The sequence below is a fragment of the Mastigoproctus giganteus genome, chromosome 7 (assembly GCF_048544385.1).
Source record: "Mastigoproctus giganteus isolate SK-2022 chromosome 7, ASM4854438v1, whole genome shotgun sequence".
Taxonomy (NCBI): domain Eukaryota; kingdom Metazoa; phylum Arthropoda; class Arachnida; order Uropygi; family Thelyphonidae; genus Mastigoproctus; species Mastigoproctus giganteus.
This window is the reverse complement of record NC_143581.1, coordinates 171,947,561-171,975,058: the sequence shown is the minus strand read 5'-3', so window position 1 is coordinate 171,975,058 and position 27,498 is coordinate 171,947,561. Positions and strand designations below refer to the sequence as shown.

Sequence of the window (27,498 nt, the reverse complement as noted above, 5' to 3'; positions counted from 1 at the left end):
TAAAGAAAATATTCAAAACGATTTTCCTTCCTCGAATAAACAAAAATACCTTTCCCAGGTTAGGAAGCTTCGCGATAAATTAAAAAATTATCTACATCCGAATGATTGGTCTGTATTGAAAACCTCCATAGATTTGTGACGGGAAGCACAGGCCTCAGAAATAAAAAAACAGACACGTTAATAAGTTGCAAACATTATCGGATAGGTCAAGACACGTTCATGTAAACTCTAACACATTGTCGCGGGCTTGCGACCAAGTTCATACGAGTTGGGTGACAACCCCACCACAGACACACAACGTACTACCACAGAATATGTCAGCTGGTTCACGAACACCCCCTCACCCAGTATTCAATGAACTGACATATCAACAGGTTACAAATCTTTCCTCATGTACGCTATCGCAGGACCAGATTTCAGTTTTATCCAAAGGACTAAATTATATTTTACCACCTCGAAAACTACCTAAAAAAACAATGCGTAATTGATATTGAATTTGGACTTCGTAATGTTCCACAAAAAGATTTATTTATTCAACAAGTTAACCAAGTAGTGAATAACAAAAGAAACGCGACTTCCTAAATTGAATACACATGATAGTTCAGCTTTACGAGAACTTTGGGGAAATAAGGAGATTATTATACAGAGGGCAGATAAAGGAGATACAGTGGTAATACAGTAAACCCCCGCTATTCGCGGTTGCTGATTTAATATAAAACGAAACCTAAAAAAATGTGAATTTTAAAGCACCGTGAACATTTTCTGCCATAAAAAACATGGGCGTAGCTGAAATTATCTTTCCCGGTCAAAACCTCGCTCAGTGGGTGGGGGGAGAGAAGGGTGACAAAATCGCGAGCGTGGATGTTTCTCGCTAATCTTTGTTCAGTATGTGTTATGCGCTTGTCGTGGAAGGTTTCGTCATTTGCTTTTAATTTATATGCTTATAAATGAATAAATTTATCAATTTATAAATTGATATGCTTACAAAAGTGATAAATCTACCGTTTTGCAGTGTAAAACAGACTTTTTCGAGTGTGTTAATGGAAGAAAGTGACTTTATTGTGGACAAATTCTTTCTAACTCGTACAAAAATATGGCTACGAATAACAAGGGAAATGTGAAAAGATCAAAGAAGGTGATGACATTAGCGAATAAAATTGAGTTATTAGATAAAATTTCTAATGGTGAAAATGTCTCCTCAGTGGCAAAACATTATAAAATCAATGAGTCAATGGTACGATCAATCAAGAAATCGGAATAAAAAATCCGCCGTAGTGTCCGTGAAAACGCGCTAATTGCTTCAAAAATTTGCTGTGTAACTCGTGATGTTAAATTATAAAAAACGGAAAAAGCTTTAAATCTGTGGATAGAAGACCGAATTCAAAATAAAATTCCGTTAAGTTCACTCATCATTCGTGAAAAGGAAAATTTATCAACACTTTAGCGAAACTGGTGATAGCACTGGCGGAATAAGTTTTTTAGCTAGCAAAGTCGCTGGTTTGAAAGATTTGTTTGAAATTTCTAATAAATATTACATTTAATATTAAATTGTTTCTTCTTTTCATTTCACTATGTACTGTCTATGTACATAGTCATATTATGAAAGTACATATAATACATACATAGACTAGTTTTTCTTATATATTTCATACTTTGAAACGGAACCCCTTTATTACTATGGGAGCCATAACTCAGTATTCGTGGCATTTCTCAGAAACGTAACCCCCGCGAATAGCGGGGGTTTACTGTACTAGATAAACCTGATTATATTAATAAGTTAGATTCAGTTGTTTCAGATACCTCCACTAATCTTGAAGTAGACCCGGCACCGTTTACCAATTTGGTCAATCAATACAATAAAACGTTAACCACGTATAAAAAAAAACGACTACATTACTATGGCCCAGTTAAAGGAATTGAAGGCCAGGACATACAATATTCCTGCACTTTTCGGTCAGGTAAAATTACACAAGACTGGATTTCCTATTTGGCCTATTGTTTCCTACAGGAAATTGGCATTTTCATCCTTAGCCACACATTATAAAACCCTTTAGACAGGTAATACAATTTGGGATTAAGAACTACGATACATTATTTAATAATCTTAAAGACTGTAGACTCAACGACAATGACAATTTATTCTCACTAGATGTTACCTCGTTATATACAAATGTAAACGTTGACTACACATTAGATATTATTTAGGATATGTTAAATAAAAACTCGCCACCGATTAATTACACGAAGCTACCTATTAAGGAAATTTTTCACTTAATTAAACTGTTAGTTGAGGCCAACTACATCACCTTTCGAGACAAGGTGTACAAACAAATTTTTGGATTACCAATGGGTTTGAGCGTGAGCGGCTTAATGTCAGAGATCTATATCTCAACGATTGACACCTTTTCGACCTCGTATCACATACTATGGGAGGTATTTAGACGATGTTCTAGTTATTACTGATAGTAGTACTATCCAAGACATTTTACATTCGTTTAATAATATTCATTCTAGACTCAAATTTACATTGGAAAGGGAGGATACGGATACAAAGTCATTAAACTTTCTAAATTTCACGTTACCCGGGACTCGAATAAAATACAATTTAGCATCTATCGAAAACCTACAAACACTGGTATGCTTCTACATTATAATAACTATCACCCATTCACCTACAAAAGATCGACTATCTTTAATCAATTTCTAAATGCCTATAAATATTCAATGACGGAATCTGCTTTGGACTCAGAAATACAAATATTAACTAGCAGGTTCTCAAACAGGGGTTATTCCATTGCCACAATAAACTGAATTAGGGTACAGGCTAAGGATAGGATACAAAATACTACACCAACCAACATATCAAAAAATACTTTATTTCTGTCCCATATGTTGAACGGTGGCACAAACAGCTTAATAGATTCTTTAAAGATACCGAATTTAAAATTGTAGCCAGGCCAATACGGAAGTTACACACTATACTGAACAATCGATCGGTTCTTTCCGCGTTTGCAACACAAATTAATGAAGGAAAGAAAAATCGTTTTGAATATTTTCGTTAGATTCTTTTAATTGCATTAATTTGATTTTTAATTGTTTTAAATTGATTTGAATTGTGTTAAATTGGTTATTTAATTATTTATATTTAACTCTGATGTACCGGTAAGTTGTTGATTTTTTCCAGTTTTAATTTCTGGAGGGTATTATACGGAAGTGTTCTATGTACTATATTGAGGTAAACACCTCTTATTATTTTATAAATAAACTAAGATATATAATAAATAAAATAAATATGGCAATTTGAGTTACAATAATGATAAAAAACAATTAAAGTGCTAAAATCACATATGATGTGACAGTTTACTTTCATATCTCAACATTCTAAAAATTAAAAATGTTTCACTGTAGGTTAAAATATAACTAGGACGTGAAGAAAATCAATTTCCAGGTGAAACGGGTATCCTTTATTATCATTATTTTTTATCATTATTGTAACTCAAATTGTAACTCTTAGACCTTTAAGAAATATTGTGAGATTTAATAGTCAGGGGCAGAATACATCCCACAATACATGCATGATTGATACAGTTATAATATATACTTACTGGCCACAGTGTGATAAAAGAGTATCCAACTATTTTGCATTGGCAAGGCACACAAGGAAAAGATTAGTGTAATGTTCTAAGAAGCTAAATAATCATAAATAAATAACCTAAATAAAATTAAATTTTGTTCACTACCTTGGAGTTGAAAAAGGATAAGGAGAAAGGTAAATATATGCCATTAACAGCTCAATACAAGGTTCTGTTAAGTAATCTGCCATAAGCTGGGATGCAATCCATCTCTTTGCAATGCGGCAAGCTATTCCATAAGAGTTGTGTTGCTGGTGAAGTCTAGATGGGGAAAAAGAATAAGATAATAGACTGTATTCATTAATCAGAATTGGGTGAATGGCTTATCACAAAAGAATGTGAAATAATTATTCAAAAAATTTTAAATTTTAATAGTACTTAAATCATACAAGGTGTGGCAGTTTACTTTCATATCTCAAGGTTCTGTAAATTACAAATGTCCCAACTGTGGGATGAGATATGATATAGGAGTTGAAGGGCAATTTTCCACATACAGGTAACATGAGACTGGATGGTTTTAATGAATAAACACTAGTCTGCATATCATGAGGTAAATTTATTGAATGGCAGATACCATTTCTTGGAGTTAACCAAGCAGAATAAACTGTTGTTTGTTTGTTTGTTTTGTTATTTAGGAGCATAAGCAACTAAGGCCATATTGCTCTGGGGATATGCGGTGGTCATTCCCTGACTTTTCCGCATCCTCCGTATTTGGTGGGCACGGGCTCGAACCCCGGTCTAATCAAGAAGCGTGTGCTACGCACTGCTGCTCCTGCCCACCTGGCTACGGAGGTGCCACAGAATAAACTAAATGTTGGGTAAAAGTAAATATGGTGCAACACAAAGGTACAAGATAATGCATGGAGGTAATGCATGAACATGAAAAAGTGCTGTACTATGAAATAAAAAGCATTAAATGCTGCAATACTGTACTTATCATGTGGGGTAGAAGAGGTTAAATTTTGCCATTTTGTACAGTTTTGTATTCTTTCTTTTAGGCAGCGAAAGACTCTGACTAAAGTTTATTTGGAGTCTGAAGGAGTTTGAAGAGAAATCGAATACTCCCTCGCTGTCAGTTCATGTGACTTCCTACTAATGTCTGAAATGCTCAACGGACCAAACAAAGTGATGGTGAAGAAAATCCTGGCTCTCTGGAACTGCTTTATTCTCAGAATATTTTAATAGATGGTAAATGTGGGGATTAATGCTATTAAAGGTACAAGACCTGACTATTTGTTGGATAAATAGGTTAGGTCAGAATATGTATGTGTCTAGAATTCTGCCCAGAAACAATAGGAGATTATATGCTGAAAGCCTTGTAGATTAACTCACGACTTGAGGGAATCTGCAAGGCTCTACGGGGAAATTTTTTTTATAAATTTGGCTCCCATTTGTAGGTAGAAGGAATCGATTTTGTAGAGATAGTATTCATTTGAACAAAGGTGGTACAAGGCCAGTATCGGAGGATACCATACGGGTTTCATCATATAATACTAGAGTCTGAAAGTGCCTCCTGGGCAAAAATGCCCATATGCACAAAATACTTAAAATTTTAAAAGAATAACATTACAAAGTAGTAATGCAGTCAACTTAAAATTTTGATTAAAATCTTTAATTTAAAAGACTCTAATAGTAATGACTTACAAACTTCGGTCATTAGCCTGTTGCTACAGAGAATAGATTAGTATTTCTGTAGCTTCAGTTGCCATCCCTTCCTCTGGGAGGACGACCTCTACTTTTACCTTTTTAAAGAGTTTGTCTTCTTCTAAAAACATCAGTAATAAAATCATTAAAACAATTAAAATTCCTTTTATCTTCAAACATAACATATAGAATATCAAGATTCAAACCGAGAGCCACCTCAAGATTGATTCTCAAATCAGCATAATATGGACAATATAACATCACATGGATTCCTGTTTCACGATCTCCACATGCACATAGCCTAGAGTCAGACAAGCCAAGTTCATTCAGCCTAGCACTCAGCCCATGCCCCGTCAACACAAAGCATGCATTCAATCCAAATTGCAACCATGGCCTTGTCTTGTAATTAATAATTTCAACGGAAGGGAGAAAACGATAAGTATCACGTCCCTTATCAGAGTCTGACCAACGAGTCTGCCAGACCCCAATAAGTTCATTCTCAATCCTTTTCCGTTCAGCCATGAGCAATCGTCTATCCAGCACACCTGCACCTTCAGGACATGAGCGAATACCAAGAAGTTCTTTATGGATACCTCTCTTTAAACAATAAAACAAGCCAGAACGGATCACCATCAAATCCGCCGGCATCTTGCCTGCAATTACTTGCACGGCATCTGTTGAGACTGTGCGACACACTCGAGTTATACCCAGAAGAGCAAACCTTTGAGCCATTAACAGCTGTCTCTTCACTGTAGAGTTCACAGCTCGACTGCACCAAGCTCCAGCGGCGTATGTCAATATCGGGGTAAACACGCATTCATAGAGCATATTAAGCACTCTTCCTTTTATGCCCCATTTAACTCTTACAACACGCCGAAGCTTAGCATACAGGAGCTTTATCTTCTGCTTCAGATATTTGGCATGTTCTGTGAAGAACAGTCGCTCCTCCAGATACAACCCAAGGTACTTCACACTCTTAACATATCTAAGAGAGACATCCCCACTTCTTACTAATGGAGGCCTATTCAAACTTAGCTTACCTTTTAGGAGCATGGTAACAGTCTTGGTAGGTGAAATACTTAATTTATGGATCTGACTCCATTCAAGTAATTCACCCAGGACAACACTAGATTTGTCCTCCAGCTCCTTCCTGGAATTACCTTGTATGACAAAAACCAGGTCATCTGCATACGCTATGGCATGGGTATCTCCCATGTTATGCTCCAAAAACTCGTCAAGAACCATGTTCCAGACATAAGGCCCCAGTATGGAGCCCTGTGGACATCCACGCTCAACTTTATATATTTGTTCTTCAAAGCTCGTTCTGATTATGATACAGTGGTCCGAAAAATAACTCTGCATGGTCTTATAGAGATTTCCAGGACAGAGTGCCATTCTAACCCTGCGGAGGATGCTACCCCACCACAGGGCATCGAATGCACCTCTAAAGTCCACGAACAAACCCAAAACATATCTAGCCTCTGCACATTCCACAATATTCATTAAGTTTCTTAAGGCATCCTCAGTAGAGGAGCCTTTCTTAAAACCGTACTGTTTCTTGGAGCTCTGAGCCTTATACCTGGGTACTAGTCTATAAGACAACAAGCGCTCATACACTTTCCCAAGGATGGGTAGAAGTGCAATCGGCCGATATGAAGCAAGTTCATTCATGGGCTTCTCTGGACTCTTCAGAATCACTCTCAGAACCGCCGTTCTCCAAGACTTGGGAAATGTTCCTTCCATTAGACATGCATTAAACATATCTAACAGAATATCTTTATGCTTGGAGAAGAACTGCTTTATCACATGAGTTTCCAGGAAATCCAAACCCGGAGCCCTACCATCTTTCATCTGGTTCATGGCCATTGCCAATTCATCATTAGTGAAAGGACTCTCGATTGATTCACTTCTATACAAATCATTGTCTATTAAAACTTTTCTATAATTATCTAAAATATCTCCTTCACTCGGAAAGAGAGCTTTTAAAATCTGATTAAGAGTCTGACCCCAGGTTATAGTCTCATGCTGATTCTCGTCCAAGACACTGTGAGTAATTTCAGCAACATATACTTTGTCAGTAATGACTTTATACACCGGATTCCATGGATCCGCATTCCCTATAATACTCACAAAGTTCCTCCAGGCCATAGTTTTAAACTTATTTATCTTATTTGAGTATTCTCTTCTGACTTCTAAATAATACTCCTTCAAAGTTCCCATAATTTCTTCGCATATTCTGAAAATGCTTACGTGCACTCCTAACACGTCTTCTTAAACTATTCAATTCGAAGTTCCACCACGGGACTTTACGTACACACTTCTTCCTTTTCATTGAATATTCACATCCTTTCTGTATGATATTTGTCACAATATCCACTTTATCTTCTGCACTCATTTCATTCCAGTTCGCAACAGTGTCCATTAACTGATCAATTACATTATGAAATTTGTCCCATTTGGCATTTTTTACTGAGTACCTATTGGTCTCCATCCATTCACGACGGACACTGTTAACTGCATACTCAAATGATATACACCTGTGATCACTTGTTGTAACTTCGGCATGTACCGTCCAATTCCGCACTTTAGCTACTGAAGTACAAGAGCAGATCGTGACGTCTATATAAGACTCCCCAGATACTGAGGAAAATGTAGGCAGCTGCATCGGGTCATTCACCACATCCCAACCCTTAGAGGCCAGGAAGTCTTCAAGATCTGTGCCTCTATTATCAGACAATCCTGCACCCCATAGGGTGGAACCCGCATTCGTATCCGCAGCTATGATTATGGGTTTAGCTCTTAAGCAACACTCAACCCTATCCAAATATCTCAACCCTATCCAAATATCTCAGATAAGGTTCTAAAATGTCATTGTAATTACAATAAAGGGACACCAAGTACAAGGCTCCAAAAGGGCCAACGATCTCACAGCATATGCCGTACTCGTAGCATAGCGATGTAATCATTGTCACCCCCAAATTGGGGTTGACAACCACTATGGCTGCATACCATACGGGTTGAGGGAAATTGCTATTAAGGGGGGAGAAGGGTAATTTCCATCTGCATTTAATTGATGATATGGTTCAAAGCAATGCTTGCACTCGCCTCAAGAATTTTTGTTCGGTATCATTACATCTGATGGTGGTAAGATGTTCTGAGGGTAACAACATTTCAAAATTTCAAATTAAGACATTTCAACATTTCAAATTAAGACTAATCTTCTATACAAACTATAGAAGAATAATCTTTTATACAAATAACAGACCGGAAGATTACGAAGAGTATGACAAGAGCCTCTACATGCAGATGGAATGGGAGAGAAAGTGTGAATGTCTTATTATGGGTGACTTTTATCTGCCCCAGATTGATTGGAAGTGGGAGGAACTCTCACCATAGGGAAAATTTTTATTTAAAAAATTTTTTTTTTATAAAACTAGATGATTATTATTTGTACCAGCATGTTAGAGAAAGTACTAGGGGTGAGAATATTCTTTACCTCATCATTATTAATGAATTAGATGGCATCATAGGGTTTAAAGTACAGGAACCATTGTCAGGAAGTGATCATGCAATCATCAGTTGGAAGATGAAGAAAGATGTTGCAGTAGTTAAAGGAAAAGGCACCGATTTTAACGTCGAAGAGGGCACTTTGATAGTTTAAGGTGCTGTATGGAATCTACAAACTGGGCATATTTCTGAGGGAGGGCGAATACATTTGAATTATGAAATACTTTGAAAACCAAAATCGCAGAAGCCATGAATGCATACATACCATTAAGAAAATATTGCAGGAGGAGGATGCTGAAATGGAAGACTGCAGAGCTTGCTGGTCAGATAGAGTAGAAAAAGATAGTGCGGGATAATTAGAGCGATTAAAAGCACTGAAGCCTACAACATTGATATATACAAGCTGATTTGTAATAGAATTACAAATAAGGTTAGGGAGACCGTGGCTGCATATGAGAAAGCACTGGATAAGAGATCAAAGAATGAGGACAAGGAATTTTTCATGTATGTGAATATAACAAATAAGAAAGCTAATCAGATCGGACGCTTGTGTACTAGGTGTGGGAAATTCTTAGATAACCCAACTGATCTTGCAGAAGAATTGAATAGGAATTTTGCATTGGTCTTTTATGAAAAAAGACCTTTCGTGCTGAGAAGAGGCTGAAATTAGTGATTTCATATGGCTCCACAGATGATTGTCTATTAGAAAATATTTTGAGCATAAAGGCAAGGAAGGCTCCGGGAGTTGATGGCATATCGAACCACTGAGATTAATTATGAGGACATCTTTGAACTCGGAGGAGATTCTTTGGATTGGAAGTGTCAGCGTATCACCAATAGATATAGGCAGTTGGTAACCACAGACCGGTTAGTCTGACTTCAATGGTAGAAAAAATCTTAGGGGCAATGAATAAGAGTGCAATCCAGGGACATTTAGATGAAGATCACACAACATGGCTTTGTTAAATAATGCTTAACTAATTTAGTATGCTATTTTGATTGATTAATTGATTTTAGTAAAGCATTCAACTCAGTCTCTCATGAGAGGTTACTGTATAAGCTTGAATAGGTTGGGATTATTGGTAAGATTCTAAGATGGATTGCTGGGTGCCTGCAGGGCAGAGAGTTGTGATTAATGGATATTCTTGAGATTGTAGTAATGTTAGGAGTGGGATCCTTTAAGGATCAGTTCTTGAACTACTGTTGTTTCTCATTTTCATAAATGACATCGGTGAAGGGACAGAAGGCATGATGTCCAAATTTGCAGACAATGTAAGAGTCGTTAATGATCAGTGCGAAGCAGCACTACTACAGGATGATTTGAACAGATTTCAAAGATGGTCAGAGAAGTGGCAGCTAAGTTTTAATGCAGCATAATGCAAGATCTTACACTTGGGAATAGCCACCCACAAATAAATTATATACTTGGTGGGGTTGAATTAAAAACAATTTTACTTCCAGGGTCCTGGAAGTTAATAATTTATATCTGGAACATTATATCTGCCCATATTTTAACTTCCAGGGTCCTGGAAGTTAAAATATGGACAGATACAATGTTTTCTGAACAGTGTAAACAGGCAGCCAAGAAAGCCCATTGTGTCCTAACAATGATTTATCGAACATTTTCCTGTAGAGATAGGGAGGTCATAATCCCACTATTCAGTAAAAAAGACATCGAGCTTCTTGAAAGAGTCCAAAGATAGGCAAAGCACTTGGTGAGAGGATGACCAGCAAAAGGATGACCATACAAGGAAAGACTGATTATGTGGGCTATCAAAGCTTGGCAACCAGGCACCTCAGAGGGTGACCCAACTGAGGTTTATAAGGCACTGAGAGAGATTAGTAAAATAAATGAAGGTGGAATTTTCACTGTTATAAATAATTCCAGAACTAGGGATTAAGGATCAGATGAGATTGCAGGAAGTATTCTTTTAGCCAGCGAGTCATTGATCGCTAGAACAAGTTGCCTTTCCAGGTAGTTGAGGCCAACAGTGTGAATAAATCAAGGGTCAACTGGATAGTTACTGCATGAGGAGGGAAGCATATACAGCCACTCGCTGACTTACGGGTTGGGTTGCATTCCGTAGAACCCTGTGTAAGTCGAAATTTCCCTAAAGGCTTATGCAGCAATCTCAACTATGTATATTGAATTGGATTGAAGCAAAAAGGAAATTATTATTATTATTATTATTAGGTATATGGTGCAAGGAAGCCTGAGGCTTACGCTGCACCAGCCAAAAAAAACATTCCCGAGTTACCCTGAGAGAGAGTCAAGAGGGAATCACCAAGAAAGAGAAGAATGATGATATCCAGCTCAGGACCCTGGGTGTGCCAAGCCCATACTCACCAGGTGTGAGCCCCTGGGCATAATGTTCAATGAACATTTCCTTTTTGCTTCAATCAAATTCGATGAACATGTAAATTGAATTATTTATTCAATTTTTTTATCTCATGTACAGGAAAAATTTCAAAAGTGTGAAATTACAAAAATTTTACTTTAACATTGTGGAAACCAGTGCAATGCTCGAACCTATTAAACCACCCATTGCTTGCCATAAACTTGGCTTGGGGTTGCCATACTTATCTTTACTATCTTCATAAATACTTCTTGCTTTTGCATGAATGGCTATTATACTCGGGGGCAATTCCTTCTGAATCTGATTTTCCATCTTCAATATAGCACCTGAATGCTGTGTTCATGATCACTTTTGATCTTAAATGCATTGATCCTTTAACATGTTCTTTTATACACACACTGTCCTTTAAAATAATATTCACTGTTGGAGAAGCAAGACCTAATTCCCATGCAATAGATGACAAACTTTGTCCTGCTTCTTACTTCTTAATCATTTTCATCTTCATTTCTAAATCAATCTTGTTTCGTTTCCTAGCACTGCCACCACTTGCACTTTCTGTTGGTTGCTTTTCCTTCATCATTGTAATAATTAAATATGAATGAAGTTTCTGAAAATTTATGTTTTTTATATGATTGAAGATTTCAGTGAAGGTGGAAACACGCTTCACCATAATAACATAAAAATCCACAGTTCCAGTTATTGGTATTATCACAAATGCAATAAGATTGAGTTTATAACAGATTTCACTAACAGAATAGCCCAATAAAGAAAATGCAAATTGTTTTTATTGTTTTATGGTAGTGACTTCCAGAAATGTGCTTTTGGCGCCTCCGTAGCCAGGTGGGTAGGAGTGGCAGTGTGTAGCACACGCTTCTTGATTAGACCGGGGTTCGAGCCCATGACCACCAAATACGGAGGATGCGGAAAGGTCAGGGAATGACAGGGAATGTGCTTTAGAAAAATATCACAAAGGTGTTCAAAATGATTCTTATAGTGGAACATATGATAACGAAAGTGTAGTGCATTCTCTGGCCGGATGGCGTAGTCCTTCCTCTCGGCCAATAGTAGCATTTGTACAAGTGTTGGCCGCATGTTTTGTTTTTGCATCCTTTATTTAAAAGTGATTTTTGTGTTGTGCTTATTTGACATAAATTTATAAAAAACTAATACAATTTCCATTATAAAAATGGCCTTTTAGAGAGATAAACAGCTTCGTTATATAGTGAAAATTTCAACTTCCAAGGTCTTGGAAATAATTACAAAAAAAAAAAAAAAAAAAACCAAACCACGTGTTATTGGGTTCACATTTATTCCTGCAGGATGCAACATACATTTCCATATTTTTTTTCAGTTGGCACCGGCCAGCAAAAATTTACATAAAGTCAAATTTATGTAAGTCAAGTATTACTTAAGTCGGGGAGTGCCTGTACATTATAGTGTTGAAGATCTGAATTCAATAATTTGAAACGTCAATAATCCGAAGGAGCCGGCATTTTTTTTTCAATGCTGGTGTGCCATAAAATAATTACAGTAAGTGCCGGTTATTGTGATCATGTTTGCGAATTGGATTTTGATTCTATTAAATGGAAATTCTAATAAGCAAAAATCAGAGAAATATTATCCACAGGCTATAATAATGAAGATATAAAGTACTTATACCTATGTATTATTGTGGCTGAAAGTTCTATTTGTTTTGTTACCAAAGAATAAAAAGAATAAAAATACATAAGTACAACTTGGTGTTTTTAACCTTTTTTTTTTTTTTTTTTTTAAGTCTCCAGAACAGTATTTTTGATAAGTTTGAAAATCTGAACAAATCAGAAGTCCAAACTACTCCCAGTTGCAATTAGTTTGGATTATCGATGCTCTACTGTAGTTTATATTTTCTTATCTACTTCGTGTTTTTTTTTTTATGTGAAAACACCTTTAGCAGTTCCTACTAAATTTTGGACTAAAGTAAAGCCAATTTGTTGTGAAAATGTGAAGCGGAAAAAATGCAAATTACGTCACTTCCTAAATGAGGCTAATACAGTCACTAACATTGATTCTTGATGTGAAAACATCTTTGGCGGCACCTACTAAATTTTGTTCTAACAGTCACCGCTTGTCCATTGGCAAAAATGTGAAACAGAAATGATGCGAATTATGTCACTTTCTAAATGATGCTAATGCAGTCACTAACGTTGATTAGGTAGAGAAGTAGCAGGTGTGAGCATAAAATGTTACATTGTTCATGACTTTGGTTCTAGCTGTTCGATTTTAAAATAGTTCTGGTTTTTTTAAAAGATGTTTTCACATAAAACATCTTTCTTGTGTACACCCTGTATGCATGAAGAATACACATGCACATTTTTTTTTGCCAGTGCAGTAAAAGCCTGTGGCTTCCTTGCACTATATCTTCTTCTTGTTTGGTCCTTAGCTGGTGGCTGGAGGAGGCAGTTGGCCACGCAACCAGTACGCTGCTGTAGGTGCCGCAGGGTTTCGGACTTGCTCTGTGATGTTCTTCCATGCGTTATGATCCATGGCATCAGTCCTGGCCTGATTAAGGTCGAGGCGTCAGCTCTTCAGGTCATTTCCCACTTGCTTGGCCCACGTTTTCCTAGGTGCGGTCCGTTGAATGCTCCATTGGGTGGGTCGTTGTCTCCAAAGGAGTGTGGATGGTATTCTATTCGCGCCCATTCTACATACGTGGCCAAACCATCTAAGCCGTTGCTTCTGGATTTGGTCGGCGATGGTTGGTTGCTGTTGGCATCTGGCGCGGATGGTATCATTAGTGATGTGGTCGCGAAGTGAGATGCCCAGGATCTGCCGCAGGCATCGCATTTGGAATACCTCAAGTTTGTTTAAATCTAGCTTGATACAAATCCATGTTTCCGATCCGTAAAGGAGAATGGGCAGGATCAAAGTCCGGAAGAGTCGGATTTTAGTCTTTGAGGAAATGTTGGTCCTCTTCCACAGACACCATTTGAGCGAGGCGAACACAGTGGCCGCCTGTCAAATTCTGCTATGGATCTCCACGGTGGATGCAACTTTCTTCTCTTGGACCAGCGACCCAAGGTATTTAAAGTCCTGCACTTGCTCGATCTGGACGCCTTCGAGATAGATGATGGCTTGCGACCCATCTGTTGTCAGGGCCTTTGTCTTATCAGCATTTATCTTGAACCCATATGGCCGGGCAATGCGGGCAATGTCGTAGAGGATGTCGGTGGCTTCAGCGTCGTTTCCGGCAAAGATAGCACTATCGTCGGCAAACATCAAGTCAGTCACATAGTGATCCTTGCCATCCTTGCACTATATGGTGAATATTATTACTATTAAATATCATTAGACTCTGGCAGTTACATCACCAGGTTCTGTCTTAAGGACAAGTCTGGTTTAGTGGATGTTGTCCATTGAAGGCTTACTGTAATGTACTAAGAAATAAAATAAACAAGGGATTACTGTACATTATGGCTGACATACTACAGCCTTCACCGCCCACCACCTTCACCTTGGATTTTGAACAAGGAAGGAAAATACAGGATGCTGAACTTTAGGTGAGCAAGCTGGCCAAGTAATAGCCGTACACGGAGTTGTCATTATTTGGAAGAGATAGATTCCAATTAGTCACTACCCATTCCCAGAAGTGTGTGGAAGCTGATTAGCATGTGTACTACATCCCGGCTGTGATAGTAAGCCGGTGTTGATTGATTGGCTATGGCTTGTCCTGCAACTGTTGTAGGCAATGATATGATTTTGGGATGGGGAGGGGGAGATGTTGAGGGATGGAGCTGAGTTTGGTTAGATGGCTGCCTGGAAGCCTAGGCCATCTAATATAGATGAAGTGCCAAGGCCAAGACCAACAATCCATTCTGGATTGCCCTTTTCCCCCAACTTCTGTGCTATCCCAGGAGACACCTCAGGCCTTCAGCCTTGGTATTCTCCCTCATCCACACTTCTCATATTCAGAATTACCCTCATTATCAGCACTGGCAGACTCTACTGAAGATAACCAGCAGCAAACCAGCTGAACTCGGCTCTACCCATCAGAATCCTTATCCACTGCCACCCAGCAAACATTCCAGTGAAATTAAGACAAGCCACAGATGAACAGTCAACCTCAGGTTCCTCTCACAGCAGGGATGGAGCACACAGGGTGACCAGTTCCCTGTAACCTCAGAAATAGAAATGACCAGGTGAAGAGAAGCTTACGGCTCCCAGGCATTTCTGATATTAAATGCTGAGCAATTAGAATCTACCTCTTCGTCCTAACAATTCCAACTTCACCAACTGCCACTGCCATGTCAGTTTGCTCAAATGATGTGAAATGCCACAAGCTTTTTTAACTTGTTTAAAACTCAAATTCAGCGATGAAGAATGTAACATATCAGCCTTGATATATTGTAACCTCCCTACAACTTATTCATTTATTTCATGTTCACAATTCTGAACAGCCACATATGGTCAATGGAGTTTACATGATGGAGAATACAAACACATTAACATATTTCAGTAGTCCACTGGACTCAAACCATGGCCACCTCAAACATGTATACTACTGTACTTCTGCAATAATCATTTGTCTGTCAAGCCTTAATTTATATTATTGTCAGCATCTTTATGTATTATCCTGTATGTTTGTTTAAGTACTATATTTTAGTGTTAGCCCTAAGAAAGTTGGATATACAAGATCCATGTAATGCACCTTGACTTCAGAATTGATTTTAGGAGATAACGAGATCCCTATTACAAACTATACTCCATCCCATTGCAAACTGCCATGCCTGTGTGCTTATGTTTCCAATAGAGCAACTTTGATGTTTCAGCTATCATTACTTTTGAATTATTAACATATTCTAAAGCAATATTTGACAGAAGTTGCTTTATAAAAAAATCTCCCAAGTATGTCTTAATGAACAAAATTGAAAGTTACTATGATTGCATTAAAGACTAAATCCTCTAGCAGGTGCACCCCAAAAAGTCACACAAACAGGCTCATCTGAGTACTTCAAGATACCACTGTAATGTTTGGAATAAAGGCAATTTATAGTTTAAAACTGGGTTAATATTCATTATTTTGGCAGTATAGTGGACATAAGAAAAAAAAATATATTTTTTAATTCCATGTTATTGTAACCTGACATACTGTCAGTCAAGATTTAAAGTACTGCCGTGTGACAATTTCATTTGGCAATAAATGTTTTTGAAAATTCAACTGTATTTGAGATACAGTTAATAGGAGTATTTGAGAATGTGTGTTATAAATGATAGGGTTAGTACTATGATTACACATTTTATATATACTTCTACAAAACATAAAAAATAACTATTTCACTTTACCAGATGTATACAAGATTCTATGATTGACTTGCTTATAATATTTGTGATCCACATGAATTGCAGAATGCAGTGGAAGCGAAAATAATATTAGAATTTAATGTTCAGATGTTGGTTCATTTAATCAGTAAATTCCCTTCTTTTTAATTTACATCTCTCATTTATTATCACTTTGTTTTCAATTTTAAGAGTCAAGTAACAATTTGGAGGTGTGAAAAAAAGTCTATATTTTGAATTTTATCACATATATTCAAAGTAATAACAACACACAGGATATGAATTTGTCTATTACACTACTGGTTAAACTGTGACCACTGTGCATATACACTGAGTGGACAGAAATTATGGGATACATATCTAGTAACGGGGAGGCCCACCTTTTGCCTGGATAAGGGCAGTAACACGGCAAGGCATTGAGTCGTAGTAAGCGCTGGTCATTGTGATAAAGTTTGTGAATTGAATTTTAATTCTATTAAACAGAGATTCTAATTAGTCAAAATAGGAGGAATATTATCCAAAGCCTATAAAAGCAAAGCTATATTAAGCACAAATTTACCCTTTATTACTTTGCCTGGATAAGGGCAGTAACACGGCAAGGCATTGAGTCGTAGTAAGCGCTGGTCATTGTGATAAAGTTTGTGAATTGAATTTTAATTCTATTAAACAGAGATTCTAATTAGTGAAAATAGGAGGAATATTATCCAAAGCCTATAAAAGCAAAGCTATATTAAGCACAAATTTACCCTTTATTACCTTACCAATTAAAAAATTAAATGATACGTGAAAATCTGAAGAATATATGTGATAATCGGAATAATTAATACGTACTGTAATATGTACATATTAACTAGTTGATATTTCTGTTCACTGACATTTGTGGGTGGGGGGTTGAAATTTAAAACAGTAAAATGATAAGCAATCGATAACAAAGAACACGGCACACACAAATTGTAAGTGAGAACGGAGTAACAAGTTATGAAGCTTTAAAAATAGGAATGAAGAGAAGATTCTGAAAATTAATTTTTTTATATGATTGAAGATTTCATGGAAGTGTAAACTCATTTCACAATAATAACCCAAAGAATTCCAGCTGTCGGTATTATCGCAAATTCAATAAGATCGCATTTACTATACGTTTATGATAGATTGCACTAACAGAAAAGCCCAATAAACAGGTGAATGGCGACCGGGCTAGCTGGGTGGGTAAAGTGCCTGCCTGGCAACCCAAAGGTCGCGGGTTCGAATCCCGCCTCGGGCTTGGATCAGAGTAGTGCAAAAACCTTGGGAGGTGCATTATGGCCACAGAAGCCGATATGCCAACAACTAACAAAAAAAAAAAATAAATAAATAAAATAATAAAAAAATAAATAAACAGGTGACTGCTAATTGTTTTATGGTTGTGATCTCCAGAAATCCGACCGAACCACGTGGTATGGTCAGAGACAATTGTAGGGTAATCTCCAGTGCTGCGGTCTCCTGCCCCAATTAAACGGCATGCTGTCCCAATTAAGCGAAGTAAACCCTGGCTATTTTCTCGATTGGGTTCTGTTTTTTAAGATTTGCTTAATTTGCTTTCGTGGTAATATTTTATAAATTCCATTATCTGCACTGTTTTTTAGCATTCAACTTTTTTTGATTTATGGAGTGATTTACAATAATAATAATAATAAAAAAATAAAATAAATAAAAATTTTAAGTGGTATTGATGGTGATTTTTATGCCACAACTTTTAGAAGCTCACAATGTGGTCATATACGAATATTTTTGATTAATTTTTTGTCAACAATACAATAAGCATGTAATTATAATATTCATATGATAAGCATGTAATTATAAAATTCTCAAAGGGGCAATAATTATACCAAAACCTTAATATACTGAGCTTTGTTATATTGTGTTCAGATATATCATACTGTGTGGTCACATATTTCAAGACATATTTAAAAAGTTTATAATGTGGATTATAAGTGCCAAATCGCAGCCTTTTTGAGCTCCTGCAAATGAATAAGTTTTTTGTAAAATTTTACCATATTTTTGATTAATTAACATTAATTTCTGTTTTACAAATAGATTAAATAGTCTTAGTTGCATCTGAGAGCTTATTTTTTAAGTTTAGCTAGTGATTTTAGTTAGTGACAAGCTCTCAGCTGATGAACTCAATGGCAGAGCACACTCTTGTGCATCAGGCAACACATCAGCGATCTTCAAGGCAGAATGCCCTGGTCCCACAGTAGCTAGTTATTGTTGGTGACTGAAATGTCAGGGAAACGGAAAATACATTATGAAACAACGATAGGTGGAATAGGACGAGAGTATGCCAGGGGCAAAAGTTGATGATGTTATAGAGCAGATATCTTTAAGGGCATAAAGGATAAATGTTGTACAAGTTGGCACTAATGACTTTAAGAGTAGGAGATCTGTCGACTTATTGAACAAGTACAGGTCATGCTGAAAAAAAGTCGCAAACTAGGGTAAAATTTGAATGTGGCTGCAATTCTGCCCAGACATGATAGGAGCGAGTATATGATAACAGCCTTGTCAATCAGTTCAACCCTGGAGAGATTATGCTCATGGGGTAGAATTTTTCTCAGTATGGTCTGTGCTTTTTAACAGAAGAGACTGCTTCTACAGGGATGGGATACACTTAAATAGAAAGGGTGCAAGAATATTTGCAGATGCTACTGAGGCAGTGTTAGGTCGATTGGAAACTGCTGGCTTGGAGGGATTTACAGACTAACAGATTAACAGTAGCTGCAGGCAGAAGTGAAAATGATCCTTGCACTGCTTCTATTGGAATGGGCAGTAGCATGGAAAGCAAGGTGCTGGGGATTTCAAGGACTGCTAGCACTCATCATGGAACAAGTAAGTTAAGAGTAAGAACAGGTGAACGTATACTTGCATGTACCAATGTTGGGAACATAGTAAATAAATTTGATAAATTTGGGTGCTGGTCAAGACATCAAAGGCAGATATTGTTGGGATATCAGAGATGTGGTGTCACAGAGATATAAGGAATGCAGAATTGGAATCTGGGGAGTACAATGTGTAGGAAGGGAGGATGGATTATGTTGTTAGTTAAGAAAAACAAAATCTAAGGAAGCACATCTAGTCGACTTGGGTGGACAGTGCAATGTTGAGTCGGTTTGGTATCATGTAAGCACTGGGAAAGCAAAATTTAGAGTAAGAGTGTGTTATATGCCTCATGACACTGATGAGTACAACTTTACAGAGAATCAGAGTGGTCCAGTAAATCATTGTCTTATAATGGGGAGAGGGGTATTTTATCTTTCCAGATATAAATTAGAACTTATGGATTGGTCACTTGCACACTAGCAAGACTTTTGTGGATTAATTGGATGACTGTTTTCTACAGCAGCATGTTCGAAATATAACCAGAGGGAGTAATACTAGATCTGATTATCAGCAGTGATTATTCATGCATTAAGAATTTGTAGATAAAGGACCACCAGGTGGCAGTGATCACACTGTACTGATGTGGGATGTACTGAAAGATGTAACTACGATCATATGTAAAGGGAAGGGATTTTACTTTTGTAGATGTGACTACAGTGGTCTTAATTAGTTTTTAATTTCTATACAGTGGGACAAACTGATGGTCCAACTGTATAGAAATTTATAATTTGCTGTTACCATCAGCAGATTCTAAATGGGAAGTATTCAAGGAAATAACCTTGGAATCTACTAGGCTTTTCATACCAACTAAGAAAAACCATTCAAGGTTTAGGCCTAAATGGTTGCAGATGAACTAATGAGACTCGTGACAGAGAAGAAAAATGCATGAGATGCATATAAATTATCAGGAGACACAGAAACCTATGGTAGATACAAGCTAGTCTGTAATTAAGTCACAAAAGAGTTTAGGCAGGCAAAATAAGATTACAAGAAATCTTTGACAAAAAATGAAAAGAAAAACAGCAAAGACTTCTTTACTTATGTTAACTCTAGAAGGAAGGCGATGAATCAAGTTAGTTCACTTTATATTGGTGGTTCGACTGTCGATGATCCTGTCCAGGTAGCTGACAAACTGAATGAGTATTTTGCATCTACATTCAAAGTTGAGGAATTTTGTAAGGAAGTGCAGGCCAGAAGCTTATCAAACTCTAACAGGGAGCTAAATGATTTTGAAATAACCGAGGGCAAAGTGGAGAAGGAGAAATTATTGAAGTTGAATATAGGAAAGGCATCTGGGATGGATGGGATCTATCCAGTTATATTAAAGGAGGCAGCAAAGGAAGTAAGCAAACCCTTAGTCATAATTATGAGAGCATCTTTGAACCCAAAGAAAGTCCCAATGGACTGGAGATGTGCAAATGTATCCCCAATTTACAAAGGTGAAACAAAGGGTGACATGAGTAATTACAGAGCTGTTAGTTTAACTTCTGTTCCAGAGAAAAGAATGGAGTCAATGGTTAAAAAAGCATTTCAGGTTCAACTATAACTGCAGTCTCTAGACAAGACTGCAGTTATAGTTCAGATACAGCATGTCTGACCAATTTGATTGGATACTATGATGTGGTCACAAAGGAACTGGATGCAAAAAATTATTTTTATATCATAGACTTGGATTTTAGGAAAACATTTGATACACATTGAAGACTACTATACAAATTGGAGCAGTATGGCATTAAGGGCAAGTTGCTATTATGGATAAAGGGATGGCTGAGTGGGAAAGACAGCCAGTGGTAATCAGTGGACACTATTCTTCATGGACTAATGTTATTAGTGATGTCCCACAGGGTTCCGTGTTGGGCCCATTATTTTGTGTATTTATCAATGATATTGATGAATGTATATCAGGCTTAATGTCCAAGTTTGCAAATGATACAAAAGTTGGTAGGGTTGTTAATGACAGTACACTACTGCAACAGGATTTAGAAAAGTTGAGCAGATGGGCTGAGAGGTGGCAACTGAAGTAAGTACTGCATATGGGTAGCAGTAATCCCAGAGTAACATACCAACTGTGAAGCACTACACTCAGGGTTGTTGTTGTTGTTGTTATTTGGTTTTTAGAAGCATTAGCAACTAAGGCCATATTGCTCCAGGGATGTGCGGTGGTCATTCCCTGACCTTTCTGCATCCTCCATATTTGGTGGTAACGGGCTCGAACCCCGGTCTAATCAAGAAGCGTGTGCTACGCACTGCTCCTTCCCACCTGGCTACGGAGGTGCCTACACTCAGGGTAGTGCAGAATGAACAACACCTGGGGGCAACTGTGCAGTCAGATATTAAGTTTTCTGAGTAGAGCAGATGGGCTGCAAGAGTAGATCATGTTGTCTTGTCAATGATATATGGGAATTTTGCTAGCAGGGATAAGGAGGTGATCATCCTCTTGTATAAGGCAATGGTCAAGCCACACCTTCAGTAATGCATACAGGCCCGGAAGCCTCATTTTAGGGAGGATGCAGAGTTGCTGGAACGAGTACAGAGAATGGCAACGAGATTTTTAAGTGGAACAAAGGGTTGCTAATACCAAGAAAAGTTTTTTAAGTTCTGGAAATTGCGGTATCTAGATACTAAGAACCAGCATGGGTTTTTTTTTTTTTTTTTTGTTAGTTGTTGGCGCATCAGTTTCTGTGGCCACAATACACCTCGCAAAATTTTTGCATTTTACTCTGATCCAAGCCCGAGGCGGGATTCGAACTTGCGACCTTTGGGTTGCCAGGCAAGCACTTTAGCCACCTCGCTAGCCCAGTCGGTGCACCAGTGGGGTGATCTGATTGAGGTGTATAATGCCTTGAGTGATTTGAGCAAGCACAATTCTAAGGGGATTCTTCCTCTTGCTCTGATTATGCACCTGAGGGGACAAAAATTCAAATTGAGGAAAGACAGTTGTAGAATAGATGTGCGGAAATTTGCCTTTATCCAGCAGGTGTTGATCGCTTGAACAAGCTTCCATCTGTTGATGTAGAAGTTGCCATCTTAAATTCAAGGCAGAGCTAGACAAACTTTTGTAGCAAATGGATGGGTGAAATGGGAGTTTTTTTGCCGTTGCAGTCTAAGCTTGTTTTCTTGAATCTTATGCCTCTACTAATGCTAATTACATTTCAGGAGCCATAACAAATAAATATTCATGATTTTTAACAAATAAAAAAAAAAAAAAAAAGAAGAGCAAAAAGCAGTCTTTTATACATGAATCAAACAAATTTTGTTTCTCCACATCCATCATGTTGCTCATTCATGCTTACCAACGTGTGCATGGCAATAAGCACAATATTAGCATTAGCATAGGCATATGATACAAGAAAGCAAGCTTATATAGCACCAGCCAAAAAAAAAAAATCCACTCGCTCCAAATGTTTGTCAAGTTCTGCCTTGAATCTATTTAAGCTATCAACTTCTACAACGATAGATGGAAGTTTGTTCCAGGAATCAACCACCCACTGGCTAAAGGCAAACTTCCGCACATCTATCCTACAACCGTCTTTCCTCAATTTGAATTTATGCCCTCTCAGGCGATTATTCTGAGCAAGAGGAAGAATCCCATCAGCACTGAGCATGCTCAAATCATTCAAGGCTTTATACACCTCAAATCAGATCACCTCGCAGGTGCCTAGTCTCCAGACACTGTAATTGGCAAAACTTAAGCCTTTCTTCTTAATAGCAACCCTTTGTTCCATTCACTAATCTTGTTGCCTTTCTCCATACTCATTCCAACAGCTCTACATCCTTCTTAAAATGAGGCCTCCGGACCTGTATACAGTACTCAAGGTGTGGTCTGACCATTGCCTTATAAAAGGGGATAATCACCTCCTTATCCCTGCTAGAAAAATTAATGTATATCATTGACAAGACACCTTGAGCTACTCTTGGTATTCAAGAGTGCACAATTTGGCCTGCACAATTACCCCAAGTCCTTTTCATTCTCTACCACTGTCAGTTTGGTACCACAGAGTTTATACGTTACTCTGGGATTACTGCTTCCCATAGGTAGTACTTTACATTTGTCAATGTTAAACTTCATCTGCCACCTCTCAGCTCATCTGCTCAACTTTCCAAGATCCTGTTGCAGCAGTGTACTGTTATTAGTGTCATTAACAACCCTGCCAACCTTCGTATCGTCTGCAAACTTCGACAATAAGCCTGATATACCATCAGCAATATCATTTATAAATACAGAAAACAACAATGGACCCAACACTGAACCCCCGAGAGACTCCACTAATAACATTAGTCCATGAAGAGCAGTGTCCATTGATTACCACTCTCTGTCTTCTCCCACTCAACCATCCCTTTATCCATAGCAGCAATTTGCCTCCAATGCCACACAGCTCCAATTTGTGCAGCAGTCTTCCATGTGCAACAGTATCAAAAGCCTTTCTAAAATCCAAATATATAATATCAAAATTATTCTTTGCATCTAGTTCCTCTGTGACCTCATCATAGTATCCAATCAAATTGGTCAGACAAGACTTCCCCTTAACAAACCCATGCTGTGTGCGAACTATAACTGAAGTCTTGTCTAGATAGGCGCCTCTGTAGCCAGGTGGGAAGGAGCAGCAGTGCTTAGCACACGCTTCTTGAATAGACCAGGGTTCGAGCCTGTCACCACCAAATACGGAGGATGCGGAAAGGTTAGGGAATGACCACCGCATATCCCGGAGCAATATGGCCTTAGTTGCTAATGCTCCTAAAAACCAAATAACATAACATAACTAACATTGTCTAGATAATCCTGCAGTGCTTCTTTAACCAGTTTCATTATTAATTTCCCTGGAAATTAATTGGGACACTAAGGCTAAGGGTTTGCTTACTTCCTTTGCTGCCTCCTTTAATATAACTGGATAGATTCCACCCACCCCAGGTGCCTTTCTTGTGTTTATCTTCAACAATTTCTCCTCCACTTTACTCTCAGTTATTACAAGATTATCTAGATTACTGCCAGAGTTGAATACACCTATGGCATTCCCGTCCCTGAATAACTCCTCATGTGTGAATGTCTATGAAAAATATTCATTTAGTTTGATAGCTACTTGTGCAGGATCATCAACAGTTGAACCATCGATATCAAGTGGACAAATCTGATTCATCCCCTTCCTTCTAGAGTTTACATAAGTAAAGAACTCTTTGCTGTTTTTTTTTTTGCATCCTTTGCCAAATATTTCTCGTAATCTGCCTTCACATGTTAATTTATATGTATCCTATGCATTTTTCTTCTCTGTCACATGTCTAATTACTTTACCTGACATCCATTTAGGCCTAAATCATGAACAATATTTCTTAGTTGGTATGAAAAGCCTAGTAGCTTCCAAGATTAATTCTTTCAATGCTTCCCATTTTGAATTTGCTGTTGTTAACATCATCAGTTGGTTCCACCGTATAGAATTTAAATACTGTCTCAGACCACCGTAGTCACCTTTACGAAAGCAAAAAACCCTTCCTTTTACCCTTGATGGTAGTTACCTCTTTGATTAAATCCTACTTCAGCACACTGTGATCACTGCCACCTAGTGGTTCCTTTATCTGCAGATTCTTGATGCATGAAGAATCATTACTGATAATCAGATCAACTGTATTACTCCCTCCAGTTGCCTCCCGAACATGCTGATGTAGAAAACAATCATCCAATAAATCCACAAAAGCCTTGCTAGTGTGTGAGTGACCAACCCACAAATTCCAGTCAATATCCGGGAAATTAAAATCCCCCATTATAAGACACTCTAATTTACTGGCCCACTCTATTTCTCTGCACAATTGCTCATTATACTCATCAGATTCATTAGGCCTACACACCTACTCTCATTTTTCCTTTCCCAGTGCTTGTCACACCAAATAGACTCAACATTGCATTGTCCACCCACATCAACTGGATGCACTTCCTTAGATTTTGTGTTTCTTAACTAACAGCATAACCCCTCCTCCCTTCCTGTCCTGTCCTGTCCATCCTTTCTTTTCACATTGTACTCCCCAAATCCCAGTTCTGCACTGCTTATGTCTGTGTGACACCATGTCTCTGATATCCAAACAATATCTGCCTTTGATGTCTTGACTAGCACTTCAAGCTCATCGAATTTATTAACTATACTCTTAGCATTGGTGTACATGCACCTGTTTCTACTCTTAGTTACCCTAACACAGCCCATGTATTTACTTGTTCCACTATGACTCCCAGCAGTCCTGGAAATTCCCATTGCCTTGCTTTCCAGGCTGCTGCTCAATTGCATTTTAATAGTAGTAGTGTAAAAATCACTTTTACCTCTGCCAATAGCTACTGTTAATCTATTAGTCCGTGTATCCCCCAAGCTAGCAGTTTTTCAACCCAACTAACTCTGCCTTGATAGCATCAGCAAATATTCTTGCACCCTTTCTATTTAAGTGTATCCCATCCCTGCAGAAGCAGTCTCTCCTGTTAAGAAGCACAGATCCGGCTGAGAAAAATTCTACCCCTTGAGCCTTGCACAATCTCTCTAGTGCTGAATTGATCGACAAGGCTCTCAGTATATACTCCCTCTTATCGTATCTGGGCAGAATTGCAGACACTTTCAAATTCAACCCTAACTCACGGCTTTTTTTCAGCATTGTCTTGTACTTGTTAAGTAATTCTGCCAGTCTCCTACTCTTAATATCATTAGTGCCAATATCAACAATATCACCCTTTGTGCCCTTAAAAGGTATCTGCCCTACAACGTCATCGACCTTTGCCCCTGGCAGACATACCCTGGTCCTGTTCAATCTATCCTTTTTGCACAATATGTTCCCTGTTTCCCTGACAATAGAGTCACCTACAACAACTAGTTCCTTTGGGACCAGTGCATTCTGCCTTGGGAGGTTGCCTCTGTGTTGCGTGATGTTCAAGTGCAAGCTCTGGCATTGATGTGGGCAGCTGAGAGCTTGATGGGCCCCTCAATTTATATCCTTCGAGGGCATCCACTCTGTTCTTCAAGCTCTCATATAAGCCCATAACAATGCCAAGTTGGTGCCTGATTTCCTCACACTCCTTACATCGCGTGCGCACACACAAAGAGAGTCACCTTGGCAATATCATGTTCCTGTTCCTGATTGCTCCAGAAACATCAAACAAGCAGTGCATTTCAATAGACTGTGATTCAGAGGACAACCGCCTCCCTCAGTTCTCCCCTAGAGCCACAGCACTTCCACTAGTTTGAGCCTTTTGCTTTGCTGCTCTGGTCTGAGTCATGATTTCTATTCAAGTTCAATAAAATTCCAATACAAAATATAACCCTAAACCTATATTCCAATGCAGTTATAACACTATATATATGTATTTCGGTATCGAATATTATCTCAGAGTTACGTTATATGACTTTCTTGTCCCCTGTCAACTTATATGTATTAATTTATGATGTTACGTTTGTCATAACTAAGTCGCTATATTTATTTAGTTAAAAAAGTACAATTCAATTGATAATGAAATTTAATAAGATTAATAAATTTTACCGATTAATTGATACTACTATACTTGCCATCTAGTTTTCCGTTAAACCTTACGTTAGCACACATTGCATCATATAACAATGGCGGCAAGTTACGAATGATTAATCTTTGGACACGAGGCATTATTTACTTTCCAAATCGCGCTACCTAAATTCAGAATAAACCACGGAGCTTGACTAGGTCTATAAGCTACTTATAGAAAATAATTTAATCTAACAATTAAGTCAATAAAGCGGCTAAGCATAATTAAAAACTTTCGTTTGCGGGGGCTGCAAAACCTGTCCACAAGTGAATTTGATACTCTTACTGATACTAAGTAATAACCTACAAAATCTCTGTCTAAATTCAATTTAAACTAAAGTATTGTTACTAGGAATATAAAGCAACTCTAAAAAATAAATTAATATGCCAATTTAAGTCAATAAAAAAAGCAAAAACTTCTCTATTCGCTGTAGCCGTAAAAACTTCGCCTGTTCACATGTACTCTCGCACCCACTTGATATATGAATATCCAGTGCTTCAGCTATAATACATGAACAGCCTGTGTGATATGTATGGAAAATATAAAAATAATTGCTGGATTTCTATCTGCCCAATTTTAATGTAATTTGGGACTGCTCTACAAATAT

General features: G+C 37.8%; 1 protein-coding gene across 1 annotated transcript in view; it reads right to left on the bottom strand.

The window, feature by feature from the left end:
- Nucleotides 1-27,498, bottom strand: part of LOC150083336 (nucleolar protein 6-like) — a 485,807-nt gene that overhangs the window by 128,883 nt on the left and 329,426 nt on the right. Inside the window, exon 18 of the mRNA XM_090377194.1 lies at nt 3,741-3,893. Within this exon, the coding sequence (XP_090233320.1) occupies nt 3,741-3,893 (153 nt within the window). The remainder of the gene's footprint in view (nt 1-3,740; nt 3,894-27,498) is intronic.